Source organism: Psittacula echo, assembly GCF_963264785.1.
Source record: "Psittacula echo genome assembly, chromosome: 2".
Lineage (NCBI taxonomy): Eukaryota > Metazoa > Chordata > Aves > Psittaciformes > Psittacidae > Psittacula > Psittacula echo.
Genome location: NC_137737.1, coordinates 111,015,073 through 111,036,563, shown reverse-complemented (window position 1 = coordinate 111,036,563; position 21,491 = coordinate 111,015,073). Strand labels below are relative to the sequence as shown.

Here is a 21,491-nt window from a genome sequence, read left to right as displayed (position 1 = left end):
TTTTTTTTTTTAAGCCAGATACTGGAAAAGTGCTTTCATAAAACAAATGCTGGGGAAAAAAACAATCATCAAGTTTGATTCAAGTTAAACATAGCCTTTTGTTAGTTTTTCTTTTATTTTTTAGAAAACACATTTTCATCAGTCTTGTTCTCTGCTTAATGAGAAACTAAATGACAGCTTCTCAAAATAGTCTGGGGATGGAGGAAGAGAAAATGTGATGCTAGTGTGATCTGATCTGTTTTGTGGCAGGCTTTTATGGTGTGACAAAAATACTGTTTGCCCTCATCTCCTGTTGAGATTAAGTTAATCAGACCAAGCTCAGCCTTTCTCCCTTGTAAGGACAAGCAGGAGAGACTTTGACAAGATTGCATGATAGTGGCAGTGGTCCAGACATCCCTGGCTCTCTTTGCTCTTGGGCTAAGATTTGTTTTTCCCTCTTCTAAATCCAATAAAAAAATAATGCCTTTGGGGGACATACATCAATCTACTACATCCTCTTTGGGCGAGGGGGATGTTTTTCCGAAGTCATGAGTGTTATATAGGAAGAATAATATTAGGGAAGGGTTGACTTCTTCTTTGATATCAAAGTAGCTGGAAAAGTAGCTGGAAGATTTTGTTTCAGCTATTTTTTAGCATTTTGGCATTTTTCATCCCCATGTTAGCAGCATATAAACTTGGTGAAAATACCCAGTGTTCTAAAAGTTAAATACTGCTGTTTAATGAAGTTCCGCTGTCTGTGTCTCATGCTTTAACTGTATCAGAAATGCTGGGACATACTTTACTTCTTGGGTATATGAAGTAAATGGCTTTAGTTTTCCTCCAGCTTGAGTTTCAAGGCTTTAAACTAACATGGAAAACCTTATTTGCATACCCCTAAATGAACTTGAAAACATAGTAAATCACATCTCTAGGACATTTTGAAAAGTGTTGGATCCTAGTAATGAATTTATACTTCCTCTCATCCTCTAGTCTTGAACTACTGTACTTGAAAATCCCAGGTCAACTGACTTGTATTGCTGTGGTGTTACGTATAACAAAGTCCTTACTGATTATTGCGGGAGAAACTTGCCATTGGAAAAAGCCACCCTAAGTTTCCGTGGACAATTTTGGTTCTGTTCTGACATTTTAGTACTTGTATATGGAACCATGTGTTTATGTAGGTTTTTGATTTTGTAGTTATACCTCTCTTTTCTTTCTTTTCTTTTTTTTTTTTTTTTTTAATATGCAGTCAAAGCATTCAAGATATTAGTTGTGACTGTAGTATAGTGTCAGAATCATTAAAAAGAGTGCTTAGAAGAGGTTTGTTTTAAATAAGTTTGAAGTATGTCTTGACCTGAAAGTAGTCACTATCAGTGGCTTCAAAATACACTTAAATGTCCAGTATTAATTAAAAATTGTGTTACTAATGGCATTGTCTGTGCATGCTAACTTTTATTCAAGTGGATTTTGAAAAGGAGAGCATGTCTCTATCACACCTCTTTTAAAATTGCTTAAAGGTAGTGAGTAAAAATATGTTTATCAGGGATTGTAGTCATACGGCAAGGGGTAATGGGTTCAAGCTCAGACAGGGAAAGTTCATGTTGGATATAAGGAAGAAGTTCTTTACTGTGAGGGTGGTGAGGCACTTGAACAGGTTGCCCAAAGAAGTGGTAAATGCTCCATCCCTGGTGGTGTTCAAGGCCAGGCTGGACAGAGTCTTGGGTAACATGATCTAGTGTGAGGTGTCTGTGCCAATGCCAGGAGGGTTGGAACTAGATGATTTTAAGGTCCTTTGCAACCCTAACTATTCAATGATTCTATGTTGTTGTAGGTCAATTTGTAAATTTAATGCATTGGATTCTAGAATCTGGAAAGCATTTGTTAATAGTGCTTTGTTCTATATTAGCAGTGAAAATCATAGAATTGTAGAATCCCTGAAAAATGTGAAAAACTTACTGTTTTGTTCCTGTTAGTAACAAATTCATGTCAGTTCTGAAGAATCTTAATACTTGGTGGTAGAAGTAACTTGTCTATATCTAAAATAGTTCTCATAGGACTTTTATTAGCTTAACACTTCCTTTTCCCCCCTCCCCAACATTAAGATCATTCTTGTGGCTATATTCGTCATGGAAAAAAGAATAAATATAGAAAACCATGGATTTTATGTAGACATAAATCTTCTGTTTTATTGAAAGTGAAGTTTTTCTTTTAATCGATACATAAAAAAAGGTATCCTGAGGCTTTGGTAGGGTTTGCTGCATAATGATGCACAAATTCTTAAGTAGTGTTAAGTTCTTGTTTAGTTGCATATTTCAAATGTCTGTTTGACATGTGATTGCTTGTGATGGAATATTTGTTGCAGAAATGTAGCTAGAGCTCTGACAGGTGATTGCACAATCGGAGAAGCTTCTCAGAGCTGATATTCTACTTGAGTTGTGCTCAGCTTCCCATACTTCTTTTTTTGCAGTCTGTGGGTTGCATGTGACACCAAAGAAAGGTATATAGCTTTGCAAATTACTATTTAAGTTTCTGCAAAATGTTTTTAGTATAATTCTTTCACAGTCTTAACTTTTGGACTTCAGTCGTGGCTATTCACATCTAATTGAAAAAGTGTTTTGGCTTGTTCTGAAGTTTTAGTGAAGAATTTCCCTTTTGGTAGGGGGATAGGGAAGATTTTGTGCAGTGTTTCCAGACTCCTGGAAAAAATTATGATGTTCTCACTCTTTCTTGGAAAGCTATTCAATTAATTGTCTGCCCTCTGTTAAAAAAATTAAGTACTTTTTAGTCTTTATCTCAGTTTGTTTAGCCTTTGTCTCTACTCTTTTTTTGTGGAGTAGATTGTATTACTAGTAATAGAGTTTGTGTGTTTTTTTTTTTTTTTTTTTCTTTGATACAGCTTTTTAGAGAGTCTTTTCTGAAGCATAGCTATTGAACTAATATAATCTCCAGAAACTGAGTTGTCAAGGGTAAAGATAGAATTTGCCTTTTTATTGTTTTATAGCTTATTATTTATTGTCTGTAGTTAACAAGCAGTTTTGTTTACAGGGAACAACCCAGGTCAGGTGTCAACAGATAGTATATGGTGGATGAGATGTTGTTTCACAGAAAAATTAGTTAGCTTTCCACAGACTTACTATATTGCAAACTGTGCTGGTAATGTTTTTTTTTTGTTTGTTAGGGTTTTTTTTTTTTGTTTTTTTTTTTTTTTCATAGCAGAGAGAACACTTTCAGATAAAGGTATAGTGTGGTAGCTAGAGGCAGCATTTTAAGTGTATTAAACAGCTTTTACAAAAGCTAATGCACTTTTATTTATGTTGTTTGCAATGTAGCATGTTTCTTCTTATGAACATGTTGGTATCTTGATAATTCCTGTCTTGTCCAACTGACTAAAGCTTACTTCCTGAAGTCTGGCTTCATGGATACCTGCCTGGAAAAAAATCTGAGACTCAGACAGCAATTTCCCAAGCAACAGATGTGGAGGGAGTTCTGTTTCCGTTGCTGAATACCAGTATTTCATAATGGAGTTGTGCAGTTGCTTTCCTTTTATTGAAGTCTTTACCTGATTTTCTTGCAGGCTGCTGCTTAAAGAAGTCTAAGACTTTTGAGCTGGGACTGGAAGTTTCTTTTTATTCTTTAATGTCTGTGATCTGTCTTCTATGCGATTTTATTGAAGAGAAGTTACATACTGGTATTTGCACCCTTAGTGTTAACTTGTAACCATCTTGCTTTCTAGTGGGTATTCCTTAGAGTGTTGACTCCCATTGATCTAAATTGGTAGTTGCAAGTGTGTGTGTGTGTGTTTAAAATGCAAATGTTGGGACTTATAAACCAGAAGTGGTTTATAACACATAGACATATATGTGCTGCCTGTGGAATAATCTGTCCTTCCAGGATAATCAAGAAAGCTATGGGGTCCTCACAGGACTTTGCTGGTATAATTTAAAGTGAGCTCTGGCTTTAATTTTCTTTACTAGTTACTGTACATTTGAGGTGGGGGAACAGGGCTTGCCTTAAATTTTTGTGAATATGGTAACTTTGAGAACTCGAAAGGATGCGAGATCACTTTTCCCCCCTTACCCTCCTGCCACCCCTCCTGAGGTATTTCTGTGGATACTGTTACCCCTGCTGTATGTCAGGTTGGCTGCTCATCTCCACTTGAAGTTGTTACAGTAGCTGGGAACTCTAGTCCTGTGAGGCACTTCCTAGCACCAAGTGCTGAAGTTGCTGTGGAATGCTGCTTCCATGGTCATAAACCTCAGTCAGTTCTTTAACTACCAGTACTCTCTCTTCTTTTAACCCTATTTAAATATATGTGCTTTAAGTGTTCATGCATTCAACACGTCTAATACAGTTTTATTGAAAAGGGTGGTTTAAGAAGCTGTACTTTTGCTTTATTTAAACCTAGCATGAGACAAATATGGCTGATAAATAATTTAAACCTAAAGGAATGCCAGCTATTTTATTTTCTACACATTAAAATATCAAGAAGCTATGTAGCCCTCCAAATAGTTATACGACTGTTGTAGCTTTTTTCTGTAAGGTATTCTGTGGATGGCAGTATGTGCTGCATATGTAACAGCAGCTTTGTAGTTTGAATAATTTGCCTACAGAACATAGCAACCAACCCTTTATTCAGGAAAATAAGCTGCAAATATCCAGAGATCTCATTTGCTGCAAAATGAAAGAGTATAATTTGGCTTAACAGCAGTCAGCTTTAGCTGCTGTTACTCATCTCCCTGAACTATTTTCAGACAGTATTTGTTGTACCTGTTTCTGCATAAATGTTACTGAAACACATTCCTAGTGATGTTTTAGTCTGTATTCTTTATCTTCCCTGAAGAAGCTGTTCTGTCATCTGACAGTTGTTCTTAATGATGTATTATTAGATGGAATTAATCCTGGTGCTAAATTGAAATAATAAAACACTAATAAATTGAAGATTGGATGTAAAGACTATTAATCACAATAAAATATCCCAGTGTAGTGGAATTAGTCTTGTAATCTAGTGTTAGAAGTTTGAGGGGAAGAAAACCCCCACTGAAGTACACTAGAATGCATCTTCAGACAATGAACTTTCCATAATTTGAGCCTGAAAATAGTGCCTTGAATAGGTGCCACTTGAAACAGATCTATAGATTGAAGGCTCCTGCATCTAGTCACTGGGCAGAGAGGAGCTCTGCTGTGAAGGAACTATGGCTTGCCCTCAATGTTAGAGGAAGTCTGAGGCTTGTAGCTTCTCTGAATTATATGTGGATACTGACAGTACTTTTGCATGCTTACTGTATACCAGTTGATTTCACAGATAATGCACTACATTTTGTTTCAGTTTGGGAGATGTTTCAGCTGGTAAGATTCATTGCTACAGTGGAAAAACATCACCTAGAAAAAACTATGTTCAAATTAAAGTGCATTACTGCTTTTATAGGTAGCTGTCTGTAGATACGTGGCTTACGGTTCCTTCAGTGCTAGTATGGATGTTAAAAAATATTGAGAGGTCTGTGGGCTCTGGTGTTAGTGACTGTGTATTTTGATATATATACATGCATGTATCAATATATGTTGAGATGTTGATGTTAACTCATCATTTACTGAGTCATGTAGGAAGTGTGTATTCAGTAAATACTGGACAGTTGGTGTTTGAACAGGATGTGAGTACATGTTATTGTGTGTGTAACTACACAGAATGTGGTATGAATAAAGTTTGCAACTACACAGGGAATAACTCTTTAAAAAGGCTGAAATTAAAGTGATAATCTGTACTGCTTTCAGTAGTCCTGCCTTCGTGTTTCAAGATCTCCTCACTGAGGATTTAAATCTTTACTGAATGAAGCTCTTAGTCTTTACTGAGTTAAAAATTTTTCTTTGTAAAAGGCTATGTATTTAACCTAAGTTTGCAAAAGCTCTTTATGACTATTGCAAGATATTAAGAAGTAGCAAGCTCTGTAGAATTGTGTCATGCTGGCAGCAAGAATGGGCGATGAATCAAGTGCCTGTACTCAGGCTCCTGTCAGTTTGTATACTTTGCCTAGTGTAACAATGTAATGAATATTCTTAAGTGAACTGTCTTAACTATGTCTGCATTTACTTGTTCACTTTAAAGATGAAGTGCTAAATTGCAGCTTTCTGTTCTCTGGACAGCAGAATAAATGGATGTGATTAACTTAGAAGTAGGTGGAGGGATCTCTTGTGTACTTGATCAGAGAGAGATAAATGTAACACTACATGCAGCGGCCTAGAAGTTGGCTTAAGTGTTCTTGCCTGAAACTAGTGAAATTATATGAATCTGTTTAGTACTTCTTTCTTAGGTAAATTTACACCTGCCCAGTTCTTAAAAAAATAATAAAAAAAAGGTTATTAATGTTGAGCACCAGAGGAAAGTTCTGTATGTATGTGTTCTTCTTTAACAAAGAAGTGTCAGTAAGGTATTTCCCAAAACAGTATCAAAGGGGGGTCCAGGGTTTTCTCTTGATTCATTCAGTAGCATCAGAATATGGCTGTCCTTGTCACAAAGGAGTAATGGCTGCTGTGGACTTACTTGGAAGGTTGAAAACCATGAATCATGCAAAGTTAGGCCTCATAATGAGGTGGTCTTGTTTAATCATTTGCCCCACTGGTAGGGAGTTACAGGATACTTTTGATAGGATAAGTCACTGCAGGAACGACCTTTATGCAAACCAAAAGCATAGCTTAATGTTTTAGACAAAATGAAATTGTTAAAATTGGAAATGACCGCTGAAGGTCATCTAGTCCAACACATTTGCTCAAGTAAGGTCAGCTAGAGTAGGTTGCTCATCACCATGTCCAGTCAGGTTTTGAGTATCTCAACAGATGGAAAAACTGCAACCTCTCTGGGCAACCTGTGTTTAACCTCCTTCACAGTAAAACCAGTGTTTTCTTGTGTTCAAATGGAATCTCACGTTTTTAATTTGTGTCTGTTGCCTCTTCTGTCAGTGGATACTACTGAGAAGAGTTTGGCTCTATCATCTTTGTTCCTTCCCATGAGAATGAATTTACCCACACATGGGTAAGATTCCCTGCTCAAGCATTCTCTTCCCCAGGCTGAACAGCCCCAGATCCCTCAGCTTAATAGCATGAGAAATGCTCCAGTCCCTTAATAAGCTTTTTGGCCCTTTTCTAGACTCTCTTCAGTATGCCCATGTTTGTCTTGTGCTGGGGAGCCCAGCACTAGGTACAGCACTGCAAGCTTGGCCTCACCAGTGCTGGGCAGAGGAGAAGGATCACCTCTCTTGACCTGCTGACAATGCTCTGCCTAATGCAGCCCGGGATAGTGCTGGCTGTTTTTGCTGTGAGGGTACACTGCTGGCTCGTGGTCACTTTGTTGTTTACCAGGACCCAATGTCCCCGGCACTGCTGCTTTCCAGCTGGTCAGCTCCACCCATCCGCGTGTACTGGTTGCCTGGGGCTGTTCCTGCCCGAGTGCTGCTACTTGGCATTTCCTTTTGTTGAACTTAGTAAGTTTTTCTCTGCCAGTTTCTCCAGCCTCTCTAGATCCCTCTGACAATTCGAAGATCTGGTAATTTAAAGAAACTTCAAATTTATTTCTTTACTTTATTACTTTTCATACATGTTTCGAAAACAGGATATAAAAACTAGCTTCTCACTTGTAACATTTTCATAGGCTCTCCTAGTTATCAATAATGGACCACAGAGATTACTTGTGTGACAGAATGCTATGAGAAATTATGATGAACACATGCAAATCAAGATCAGTCAGGTTTGTTGATTTAAAGTATGGAGGGAAGCTTTAGTACTATAGAAATAATTAGAAAAATGGTTACAATACAAGAAACTAAAATATGAATAGTTAGAGTTGTAGGTCTTAAGACTTACTTTGGCCTCTCCAAAAAAGGAAAAGTAGCAGAGCCTTTAAACTTGGGGAACTGCCAGTTGGTCCCAGGAATGCAAATTTTGTATGCTGGTAATATCTCTTAAGGTTTTTTTTAGTTATTTGAATGCTAGATAAATAGCAAAATAAACAAGTGTCTCAACAACAAACTGAATTTAGTACATTTTTATTTATCAGATGCTTCCACTAGATAATACTATACCGTAATGAAATGTGTTTGAACTTAAAAAACTAATATAAAGGCTCTGTAACTGCACCCTGATAATGTAGATCATATACTATATTTTTTACTTTATATCACTTATAAATCCTAAGATGTTTTGCCGAATTGAAGTTGCTTGATGGAGTATGTTTTGAAATATCCTAACGATAAATTTTGCTATAAAATTGCCTTAATACATACATTAATTCATACATACATATAAAATTGCCTAAATAGAATTCGTACATGAGTAAACCTATCATTACATAATTGTAGTGAGTTTTGAGCTTGAGGAATGTAGTTAGAGTGGGGCAGTCTAGTATGGTCATGGTAGGACTGACAATTCAATGCATTAAAGCTTTGCAAGTAAGTATAGACCAAATGTGGCGGAAAAAAACCATTTAATATGAGACTGCTTCAGTCAAAGTGAAGAAACCCAGTACACTTTAGAGGAACCTAATGCAAAGAAGTTAGCGTTAACAACCTGAGAAATTCAGATTGTGTAGTTAATATGTATGTTAACAACAAATTTATGCTATTGCATTCTGTATTTTTAGAAAAACTGAAGGGAAAGTAAAGGAAAAGGCTATTGCAGAAATTTTTTTGCACATTTCTTCATGAAGAAGCTTAGATGAGTTTCCGTACTGATATCCTTCTTTCTAGTGTTCATGCTGGAAGATCTCTCATAAGCTGAAGTGGTACTAGAAAAGGCTTTTGGAAAAATGACACAAACAGGAAGAGAGACTGCTTGATATTTATCCTTTTTTTTTTTTTTTGTACCCTATTGTGTCTCATTAAGGCATGTAAGTGCGTGTATAACCTTCGTGTTTATCTACCTTAGTGCTTGAAACTGTTTTGACATGCTAGTAAAGAAGATGGTAAATATATGGCTTTTCAATTACTTCTTCTATTGAAGAAAATCTTGTGGATAATGCTGGAGCCTCCGATCAGTAATGGAATCTAACAGGTTTGTGCTATTTCACAGTTGTAAATGATCTCAAATGGTGAATAATGTTAATAAAAATTAAAGCTGTGGCAAATCACGGAAGAAATGAGTGTTTGTTGGTGTCTGGGGGATTAAAAGTGGCAGGAGAAATTCAGCATTGATAACGTTGAGTGCATGGAAGAAAACCATCTCATCTGTATGTATTTGTGTTGTTGAATGTTCAACTAGATCTGATACATAGTACCAGGTTTTGTGAGAGGATCAATATAGTACACAGTGATGATAAACATTAACCAGATATTTCAGTTAACTTAAAATTTAATGAAGAACAATAAAACGTTACACCGCGTTGTGTACTTATGGTGTGCTCACAATTGCAATACTATTTGAAGTTTCCTCCCAATTAAAGTATATAGTAGAAATTAAAAGATACTGGAGGATGTTGGTGGTGGTAATTGGAATAACTTTCATACAAGAATGATTGGGAGAGGGGATGATTGGAGGAGAAGTGATTGAACTGCATAAAGCTGTGCCTTGGGGAGAGTCATTGTTCCTTTTGTGACAGAAGAATGGCAAGCTCCAAATGAGGTGCACTTTCACGCAGCCTGTAGGTGGTGGAATTCATATCTGTATGTTGCTCTAAATCTTATCATATCATAGAATGGTTTGGGTAGGAGGGGACCTTAAAGATCATCTAGTTCCAACCCTCCTGCCATAGGCAGGGACACCTTCTACTAGACCAGGTTGCTCAAAGCGCTGTCCAACCTAGCAAAGAGACTAGAAGAAATACAGAAAATGTTTAGACAGAATCACTGAAGAAAATTCTGGCGGCAGCTGTTAACTGTGACAGTGCCATTTCTGGCTCACAGTTACACCAGAACAGTAGTACTACTATATGCTGGACTTGTTCATATCATCTTTCCTAGACACCCTTATTGTCATCTCTGGAGGCAGTATGTGTGTCCAGACTGACATTTGATTTTACTCCATGTATTTATTATTTTGAAAGTTGTAAGTGTGGTTTAGTAATGAACAACATGAAACCAGCAGAATATGTGGAAACATTGGCTTAGTATGGAAAAACTCTGTGCACGCTGTAATGGCTCCCTAGTGTGCCTCTTTTTAATTTCAGGATAAAATTAAGTATTTTAAAGAGATTATGAAACCATTGATGATTTCATTAAATGGATGTGATAAAGACTGTATCAGCCCATTAAACTGCGTGAAGGACATTAGAAAGTTTTTTTCCCCTCATTCTTTTTTAATTACCTCTGAAATACTGTTACCATGTAAGATATAAGTGGAAGTCATATGTTTGCTTTTATAAACCAATTTGTTTTAGTAATCTAATTTAACTATTAACATAAAAGGAAAATGGCTGTGTAGACCTCAAAGCTAAACAGGAAAATTGCTCTGTAATGACAGAATTAGCTAGAACTTAGTGTTAGCTGAAAGTACCTCTAAGCTACAGTACATGTTTCTAAACAGTTCAGGATATGCTGTATTTAAAGAATATACATACAAAAAATATATTGAGCACATCCAAGTGAGTTCAATAAATCCATCATAAAAGTGAGGCCTTCTTATTTTAATAAAGCATATTAAACTGTTGGATGTATGGTTGCCTATTATAACATTTTAGTATCCTTTTTCTTTAAGAGGAGGAGGGTGTGGCAACCATAGGTCTGTAAGGAAAGATGTTCCTTCGTTTGTGTATTTTGAAAAAAGTGAGATGGCATTTCTTGGAAACAGGAAAGCTGAGAGATGTTAATCTGCACCCATCAGTAATAATGATCCTGTCTCCTTTCATTTGGCCTTTATACTTATCATTATTGCTAAAACTGCAGTATATTCCCATCTCTACGACTGGCATGGCTTTGAACCAGTATTGCCTTCTTACTGTCGAGCTTGTGTGCTCCTCCTCCCTGTTTCTTCACCAGTGGTACCACTTAAAGCAGCTATGCTTCTGTTTTCCTTTGTAAAAACAAGGGAAGCTGCCAGCTTGCAGTATTCACAAGTTTTTCTGTTTTAACTAGTGTAAGTGAAATAAAAGGCTGTTCCATGTTTTGTGTTATACACTAGGTATCTAAACATTTTACTTCCATTATTCACAATTCTGTAAAATTGCATTGAGCTTAGTCTTGTATTTGCAGTCCACTGTCAAAATTAATGCCATGCTATTATTCCTTCAGAATTCCTTCCAGTTGAAGAAATTAAGGAATTCAAAGTTAAGGATTTACAAGTCTGAATTATTATAAGGGCACCACCTCACCCCTTCTTTCTGTATACTGTAGCAAAGGGGAGCTGATTATTGAAGAGCCTTTAAAATATGCAGTTCTTGGCATCTAGCCTCTTTTGATGTTGTTTGCATGATTTTCAAGTGTGATTTGAAATTAATGTGAGATCAGTAGATTGAATCTGTAGTTCAAAAATTTCTGTTATACTTGAGAGAGTTCATATCTAAGATCTGAAAAGCACTATCATGAATTCTGAATTAAACTATTGAAATTTGCCTTTGCCTGTTAAAAGTGAGTTTGTATACTGTTTTACGTCTTGATTTTAGAGCTTTGTTGTTCTGTTGTGTTCAGTGTCTAAAATCTCCCCTCCTCTGAAGACAAAAGACTGAATTTTGGCATTTGAAGCAAACCCTGAAAGGAAGCAGGTAGTTGCAGTGCCCCAGAGCAAACCAGGATTTTTAGAATTTGATAGTGCTTCAGCTTGATGTGTGGAAAAGTTCTCTGTTACCCTGGACAAATTGATTGACTCCACAGATTCAAAGGCTTAAGGGCAGAGTGGACCCCAAACTTTGGCAGTTCATCACTGTCATTCATCTGCTTTTAAAAATCTCTGCATGTGACCTTGCAGCCTCCTTCTTTGCCTACTGCTTCTCACAGCATGGGGCTCACAATGCACAGAGCTACTGGTGCTCTATATACTGCTGTACAGAAAGTTATCACGGGTTCACAGTTGAATTTAGCAAAAATTGAAATTTTGTCATGGATTACCTGGGTATTTACTATGTATCTTTGGGAAAGGTGTTTTTTACTAGGTTACAAAGTATTTCTCACCCGTAGCTTTATTTCTACCTCTGTCTTGAGTCGAAATTATTGTTGGCCTGTTATTCTCTTATTTATATTACTGACCCATTACATGTTTTTTTTTTCATTGCTGTTTGCTTTTCTTTTTCATCATCAGTGGAAGCCCAAAAAGATTGATCCTTTAATGCACACGAGATGCAAAACCTGACTTTATTTAAATGCTGTCAAAATATTGTGATACTTTTCTTGATTCTTGTCATTTTCATTGTAACATTTCTTAGTTCATATTAAGCCACTGTATGGAGAAGTAACTTAAACCATTTATGTTTTTATGAAATTATAGGAAATGTAATGTTTTCATGAAATCAAAAAAAATAACATTTAGACTTCAAAATACTTCTGATTATCTATGTAGTTTTACTTCTTTACCTGCTTTTGTATTTTAGCACAATTTTGCTCTTATTATATCTGAAGTAAATAATTTCTGTCTTACATGTGTCAAAAGTAATGACTGCAAGCCTATAAATAATTCTGATTTTGATAGCATTTGTTTTTTTTGTAGCTTAAAATCCCCCATAGACTGAGGGGAGAAAACAGGTTTGAATTTGAAGTGAGTGATCAAGGACTAATTTTTAAAACCTACATCAAGTGTGTTCTCTACTATATATTCCTGGAAAATAAGCTTTCAAAAAGCTTATACTCTAGCTTTTCTTCAGGCATAATTTCTTGATGGATGTAGCTTTCAATCCTGTATTGCATAATTTTATAAAAGCTGAAAACATTCAAATTAAGTCTAATAAGATGGGATGGGATCAGATCAAAGATGTGTCTGGGCTAATATCTCACTGCCAACAGGTGAATAGCACGTAGCATAGACATGTAGGTAAAAATTGGACAAGTAAATAGCAGTACTTCCCTGACACACTGTGTTAACATCCATCAGTGTGTATATTATGATCTCCTTCTATTTTTGCATTGTCCTTAAACATTGAGAAAGAAGACTCCCTACTGCTCTTTATTCTTCATGATATAATTCCCTTCATCATTTTTCATTAGATACTGTATCTGTGGTTTTCAGCAAAACATCTGGTTTAGGTTTTCTCTGAGAGGATGCAATCCACTGAAGAATCATCTATACCTGGTGTAAAATTTAGACTTAAAAGTTGCAAAGTTTGTGGCACTTAACAAGACCTTAAAGCTGTCTTCATTACTGTTATATTTTTCTGTTGGGCTTTTTTTGGTAGTTTTGTTTCGTTTTTGTTCATATGGATGTAATATGAAATATGTGGTAGTTACGCCACATGGGTTTGTGGCTGTTGGTTCCTAGATTAAAGTTAGAATGTATAAATCCAGTGTCTTGCTCCTGAAAATTCCTTCTCAATTCAATGAATAAAATGTAGGGATTGACTCTTGGAAATAAATTACCATCATTGTCCTATTTGCCAGTTGCCACTTAATGTTCAGGTGCCTACTGTGTGATATGGTGGGATTTTTTAACATTATTGAACTTCATCAGAGCTGCTGTTTGTTCTTTTTGCATTTGGAAAAATCAATTTTTTCATGTAAATGTGGAGCTAAAGAAGGTAATTAATAATTCATAGAAGTATATTTGTTTTGGGATAGATGGAAATTGAGTTTTGAAGACTCCCATGGAAGTGAAGGAGTAACAACAGTTTCATGTAACTGCTAACTAAATCAGTAAATAAATGTCAATGATTCCTTTTGTATGGGAAATTAATAGGGACAACTGTTTATATCTTGTCTCTTTAATTAGCAGCATGTACAATTATTTGTCCAAACACTTAATTTTGCTTGTTGTTTTTGTTTGGTTTTTTTTTCTTTTTTTTTTTTTTTTTTTTCTAGGATGGATTAGATGCTTTGGTGTATGACTTGGATTTTCCTGCCTTAAGAAAAAACAAGAATATTGATAACTTCTTAAACAGGTGTAAGTATTTAATGTTTCAGTTACTAAATAATGAAAGACTATAAATACCAGTACAAATTAAAAATGTAAGTGCTTTTAGCTTTTTGAAAAGCAGCTCGGGATTTGTGGTTCATAAATTCTTTGCAAGTTGTCTTAAGAGTCTGATTATTTCCCAGTGAGAACTGGCAGCTCCCTATAGAAATCTAATCCCCAGCAATTGAATGTCCAAGTGTGTTTGGGCTGTAAATGGCATTGTTTCCAGTGGCACAAAGCCTTTTAAGAAATAGGCCTGTTATCTTTGTTCTTGGCAGCCCTTTGGATTCCCGTAAAATTTGCTTTGTGATTTCATGTACTAATATATCATAAGCAATTAACAGTGAAATGAAATAACATGGATACAGTGTTAGGAAACCATATTAAAAATTTGTTCATTGACAGACTGGAGCATGTGTTTCATAGGCTTTTTTTAGTATGAAAGGTCTCTTTTCATTATACCATAAAATTCTTATACTGCAGAGCTGCTGGGTTTATTTATGCATGCAGCTGATGTATCTACAGAATTTCTTTCTGTATTTACTCTGTATTTTTCCACTACCAGGTTTCCTGCACATTCTACTCTGTAATAACATTTTAAAGTAATAAAGTTGTTTTGTTTTTTTAATAGAAGTCGGTACCATAAGTTTCATAATAGTAATAATTGGAAAAAGACATTTAAGGGTTAAGTCTTTTCTAAAGGCTGCCAAATTGACAAATTCTGGAAATCTGGCAGAAACACTTGCTGATTAAAGACTTGATTCTGCTTGTGGACTGAATGATCAAGTTTTGAAATTAAACTAGTGTTGTTAGATTTTTGCAGGCATAAGAATCTCAATTACATGTTGTAATTACTTTTGTGGCAAATATAATGTAATTTGCCTAAAATAATTTTTGTCTTTGCTTCATTGAAATGGATGTTTTTGTTTCTGTTTCCAAGGTGTTTTCAAATAGTTTACTTTGCAACTCTTAGCAATGTTAGCGAATTTGTGGGTTTTATTTTATATTAATCCCTGTTTGTGAGAATATGAGTCCAATAGATCTAGTTGATGTCTCACTTGCACGTAAACTGGTTGTTGAGAGGCCTAAGTTCAAATGTTCTGTTCAACTTTTCACAATTCAAATTATATTTGATGTTGCACACTGTTACATGCACTTTTTGTATACTCAGTTATTTACAGAGATGTGGTGAAACTCTTGGAGAAAAGAGAAGTTGTGTTGGGCAAAGGAAGTTCTCATTGCAACAGATAATTTGAATGTAATTTTTATGAATAGTGAAATCATTAGTGAGACTCAAAGAGCTTCACTTTTGCAGTTGGGGCTGAGTGAAGGAGAAGAAAACTTGTTTACAGCCTGATAATGAATATCTTGTAGGTATAAATTATATACTGTGTAAGATGTGACCTGAAGTAATATGAAGGTGGAGAACAAACCATGTTATTTCATTTCAAACTGCCTTTAGAACATTAATCTTCTGTGTTTGCTGAAATATGAAAGCAAGCTGTGAATGTACGAATAGTGGCCTTAGAGGGAACATGAAGTCTAGTTTGTTCTGTACTTTATTTTAAAAAATAATTAAAAATAGATATATAGAAGCATTGTCATGTTTATTTTAGTTCAAATAGAAAAATGCTTATAGTATCTTTTTGCTGTATTAGCTGTCCAAACAGTTTGCATCATGATTCTAGGCATGTATTTGTAATCTAGAAATCTATTTTTAAATGGGAGTTTGCTTCCTTTATTTTATAGACTAATTGCTCTGAGCCAGTCCTGATCCCCTCTCATTTTTCTCTGGTGTACATTGTGTATTTGTGAAGGCTCCAAAGTGTGCTTCTACTGCCTGAGGTTGTGAGAGTAATTTTTGCAAATGTAGAACCTTATGATTTTTTTGCCATGTAGAATCATAGGAGGGTTTGGGTTGGAAAGAACCTTAAGATTATGTAGTTCTAATCCCCCTGCCATGGACAGGGATGCCTCACACTATACAGAATTAAAAGAATAAGGAAGTCAATATTCAAGGTGGTTGAGAGCCTTACTTTACAGCAGGGACTCAGTTTATTTCAAGATGGCATTGAAGCTTTTAATCCAACTTCAAGGCAAGTTAGAGAATGTGGTCTTTAGCCATGGGAGTGACCCCACCTGTTCATACGAGGTATGCTGTCTGGGTTCTCCACTGGTAATGGGAGATAAGGAACTGTATTTAAATAAGTTGCAGCATGATAAACCTTGCTTAACAGATCCTAAAATATGGAAGTCAAATTTCCAACACTGTTGTTACTGTAACGTATTGCCTAAAAATAATGGAGTGTTAGTATGTCTCTCAAGCAGTAAATTGGAATTTGCAACTGTTCACAAGCTCAGTTTATGTTATTTAAAAATCCTTTGTTTGGATGGCTCTTTTTTCCTTAATTCTGTTTTGGCCATAGTCAAGGCTTGCGGTTGCAAATCATTTAAAGCATTCATATTGTGCCTACCTTTCTTTTGCCACAATGTCAAGATTTCTCATTCAGAAGTGGTGCACCTCCTGTTGTGAGATTACTATGCAGTAAGTTAATAATAGTTAGAATATTGTTGAAGTGAGAATACCTGCATTTTAATTCCTTGCGGTCTCACTCATCCTCCACTATAGGTCAGCTTTCATCAGAGCAAATAAGGCAAAGCATTATTTTTTTTTTTTTTTTTTTTTTTATGACTGAATATTTTGGTTCCTGTATGAAATAATTTGTCAGAATTTACAATTCTAATATAATGTATTGAAATCAGCTAGTGGTATGCTGCATTGTAAAGGGATGGCTTTACATTAGTGTAATGCCAGAGAGTATTTATTGAAACAAAGCTAAGTTTGTTCCTGTTGTGGTAATAAAATCTTACTGAATTTCAATGGTACGTATGCTGCTTTTGGTTTAGATAATGGCCAGTGCAGGTAGAAATCTAATCATAATTTTCTGTCATTTTTTTTAAATATGAACTTAAACCGTCACATTTCTCCTCTCTTCTTCCCCTGTCCCTGCTTCTTTCTAAACTTTGTTTGTAGGCCTAGAATATTATTTTTCAAAATAAAATACCATTGCATAATCTATTTTATTAGCAATGTATCTGTTTCAGTAGACATTCCTTGCTTTTAGAAATAGTGAAGCAGGAAGCTTTTCCATGTAATCTCATGCCAGTGTTGACCCACATGGATTAAAATAGACTGTTTTAATCTTTGACCAAATTTGGAATTAGACTATCTGCCCACTGGGAGTTTGTAAATTATGGTAGTTTATAGAATGACAGGTTTATATAAATAATTGCAGTGATTCCCACTGCATGTTTTAAATTAAAATCTACTTTTTTAAGTATTAGGAATAATAGAAGTGCAGGCTTATTTTTTTTTTTATTTTTTTTTTAGTTTCTTATGTAGGTACTTAGGATATTTTCCCAGATGTGTGGCGTATTTATCCAGTAATAATCTTTTTATACTGATCAGTTTACAAACAAAATCATGCTGGATATGAATTTTTTGCATAGCTTTCTTTTGCAGGTAATTACTTTAAAAGAAATTCCCAAATTAAGGTGTGGTTTGATTGCAGAGTTATTGTATTATGTTTATGTCAGGTTTTGGTTACTATGGCAATGAGAATGAGGTCATGCATTCTGCAGAGAGGCTTCCAATAGGAAGGCAGGTTCAAAATGAAGTGCCTTCTTTAAGCAGCACATCTTCTAATAAGTATGAAATATTGAAATGAGATGAATGACTTTAATTATATTGATTATATATGAAATATAAATTTTGATTTATGTAGATAAAGACACGGTAAATAAAATGAGGGACCTGCGCATGAAAGCTGAAGATTATGAAGTGGTGAAGGTGATCGGTAGAGGGGCATTTGGGGAGGTTCAGTTGGTAAGTTATGTTTCTGTTTGTACATTTGAATGTATTCTGTAGTATTTACCCATGTGTTTGTCTGAATGCGGTGTTCAGAAGATGCAGTCTTATAATATTAAATCCTTTAGCTTAGTGAAGTTTTATTTTTTTTTTATCCTATGGAAATGTTCTTGAGAATGTCGTATTTCAGGACTTCTAACATGCACAGATACTTGTTTCACACTGTAGTCATGCTTCTCTATTAAAATGCAAAGGAATATGTATTCCTCATAAATAAGAAAATTAGCCTTTGCCATTGTATAAATGTACACTTGAATAAATTTTCAGGACTAGAAGAATTTCTGCCAATTCAGAAATTACATCAGATTTTCACAGACATAGTTCTCTCAGACGAGAGATGTTGTGTGTTTGTGACAGATTAGCAACTAGGCTTGTTCATCTTGCTTTATTAAATTGAGAACTGGTGGGAGAAACTGGAAATATGGTAGCAAGTGTACATGTCTGCTAATGAACTCAGAAAATGTGAATAGTTTTAATGTTATAGTATTTAACAGGTGCCAATATTTGTCCTTTTAAAGACTCATACCTACAAAGCAACTGTTACACCTATGGACTTCTCTGTTGAATAGTCCTAGCAGGTATTTTAAGAGCAATGCAGATATTGTCAGATAATAGAATGTAATTATGCTGTAGACTTATGGTATAGAATTCTTAAAAAAATACAAGAAGTCTTAAATAGTTAAATAGTGAAGCAGAAAAGTAATATATTTAGCAGTGTTCTTCATATGTTAATGTAGCGACTTAATGCATTCTGTGTGTCACATTTGTCTTCATAGGTAAGGCATAAATCCTCAAGGAGAGTATATGCTATGAAGCTCCTGAGCAAATTTGAGATGATAAAAAGATCGGATTCTGCATTCTTCTGGGAAGAAAGGGATATTATGGCTTTTGCTAATAGTCCCTGGGTTGTTCAGGTATAGTTATATTCCTTTTAAAGTGTTTCATTACAACACTATGACTTGGAATTACATAATTTAATTTTTTAGCTTTTTGAAGTCCTTTTTTAGTTCTGTTGGTCTGTTAGGGAAACACATTAATAATTTGTTACACATTTGCTGTACACAACAAATAGCAGATATCACACTTGTTTCAAAACAATGTTTTGTCATAACATTTACAAGATAAGCTATTCTGTTAATTATTACAACTCTGCCAGATATATATTGGCGAGCCTGCTCTGTAGTAATTCACTCTGTAGTGAATAACGAAGCATTTTATCCTCCTGTGCAATGAGCATTCTTTGAAGTCATCTCAAAATTTATTGCACCAAGTTCACTAATCTTAATTTGTAACCGCGACTCCTTCCACTGTAATATTTTGGAGGTCTGCTGGGGGATGCAGTAGTAGCAATTCTGTTACTCTGTAATTCAGTTTGCATAGAGATTCTTTGATTTCCAGCAAGTAAGAGATTAAAGAAAACTGTAACATTTAGTCACTTGTTATTTTGTTTATTTGCTTTTTACAGTTATTTTATGCGTTCCAAGATGACCGTTACCTTTACATGGTGATGGAATACATGCCTGGTGGGGACCTTGTGAATTTAATGAGCAACTACGATGTTCCGGAGAAATGGGCAAGATTTTATACTGCTGAAGTTGTACTTGCATTAGATGCAATTCACTCAATGGGTTTTATACACAGGTGAAAAAGAAAAAAGTGTTGTTACATAGTTTTTTATTTCTGGTGTCACCAGAATGATTTCAGTGATCGTTCAGTGAGTTTTGAAATTTGTAATGTTGCTTCATCATTGTTTAATCATTCCATCTTACAACTTCAAAGGTTCTTGACATCAGAGACTTCAGGTTTTACAAGTCAAAGTTACAAGTTGTTTTTTTTTTGTTACAAGTTTTTCAAGTGTCACGGTCAAAGTAAAGGTTTTCAGCAGGCTGATGTTCCTCAGTTTGGGGAGTCATAGAACTGTCCCACTTTACCCAATTGTCCCACTGTTAGGAATTATTAATTCTCTGCTCTGCATTTGATGCCTCAGTGACCCATTAAACAAGAATTTGTGAACAGTGTGAGGAAAATCACTCAGCCACATGTTTTCTTGTAAGGGGCAAGATGGAGGATTGAGATGCAGAGCAAGGGGACATGCTTCAGTTTCATGTTATGTGCTTGCCCTAAAATGAAGTGTAGTTGCTTCTTGAATAGGTTGAGAAGTTTACTTTTTGATATTTGAACTTTAATCTGTTGTTAATTTTTAATTGTGTGAACTAGGAACAGAAGAACAATTCTTTTTTTTTCTTTTTGACAGAAAATGCAGGAAGAATTTGAGGAAGACATAGCTTATAAATTCTCAGTTTGTAATTTGGCCACATCATCAGTGTTAACAGTTAAGCTTTTGCAAAAAAGCAAAGCAAAACAAACTCCTAACCTGTTGCTTGAAGGTCTAGAGCATCATTATGTAGCTGTGCTACATCTAATGAATAAATTATCTTGATGAATGAACCATTTGTGCGTGTGTATTGCAAGCTTTAGAAAGCAGGCATTAGAAGTTGCCAGCAGCACAGTGATCTATTTATTTATTTATTTTGTTTATTTAAATTTAGATTCTTTTAACACCAGCAGAATTTTTTGAATTTGTTTTCCACTGGAGTTAGTTGAGGTATCTGAGGAATGAAAGGAAGCTCATAAAAATGTGGGCTTAATGCATCAGGGACCTAGTGACAAAAGACATGGAAATAGCTGAGGCTGCCACCTTTGCCTCAGCCTTCATTGAGAAGATTTGCTTTCAGGCCCCTCAGATCCCTGTGCCTAGTGGCAGAGCTTGGGAAAGTGACTGTGGCAGAAGATGATCAGGCTAAGCCCCAGTTATGCAAACATGGGTATGCACATGTCGAGGGCACTGGACAAGATGTGCCAAGGGGCATGAAGGAGCTGGCCAGTACCCTTATGATACTGCTCTCTGTCACCGTTGGAAGGTTGCAGCAATTAGAAGATTCCTGATGACTGCAAAGAAACAAATGGCACACCCGATCTGCCCCAAGAAGGGCAAGAAAGGGAGGATCAGGGGAACTGCAGGCTGATAAGCTTAAAGGCAGTCTTGGGGAATTTTACAGAGTAAATTTCCAGGAAACCCATTTCCAAGCATGTGGATGAGAAGGTGATTTGGAAGAGCCTGCATGGGTTTATATGGGTGAAGCATGCCATACCAACCCAATTGGCTTGTGTGATGAGATGATGGGCTCCACCACTGAGGGGAGGGTAGTGTGTTGTTTGTCTTGACTTTAGCAAGATTTTTGATGTAGGCAGATTGGAAAGATATGATTTGAATAGGTAGAACAAAGGGTTCAAAGGTAGCAAATGTCTGCTACCAGCCATTCCTTCAGAGGGCTGATAGTGGGGTCAGCACTATGTTTTCATTCACAACAGAGTGTTCAGCTGAGACAGAAAGCATTAGTCTTTTTGGCAGCGTCAGCTGCCCAGCAGGACTTTATAGAAAAGGTGGAGCAGACTTGAGATTGCACACTGAAAAGATGAAAGGCAATGGATGATGCGAATTGCAGCAGGGGAATATCTAGCTATTCATTAGGAAATATTTTTCCATTGTGAGGGTGGTCAAATAATGGAAGAG

At 35.7% G+C, this 21,491-nt stretch overlaps 1 protein-coding gene across 1 annotated transcript in view; it reads left to right on the top strand.

Moving 5' to 3' along the window:
- Positions 1–21,491, top strand: part of ROCK1 (Rho associated coiled-coil containing protein kinase 1) — an 84,824-nt gene that overhangs the window by 18,662 nt on the left and 44,671 nt on the right. Inside the window, exons 2-5 of the mRNA XM_080611684.1 lie at positions 13,896–13,977; positions 17,775–17,875; positions 18,694–18,831; positions 19,383–19,558. Of these exons, the coding sequence (XP_080467810.1) occupies positions 13,896–13,977; positions 17,775–17,875; positions 18,694–18,831; positions 19,383–19,558 (497 nt within the window). The remainder of the gene's footprint in view (positions 1–13,895; positions 13,978–17,774; positions 17,876–18,693; positions 18,832–19,382; positions 19,559–21,491) is intronic.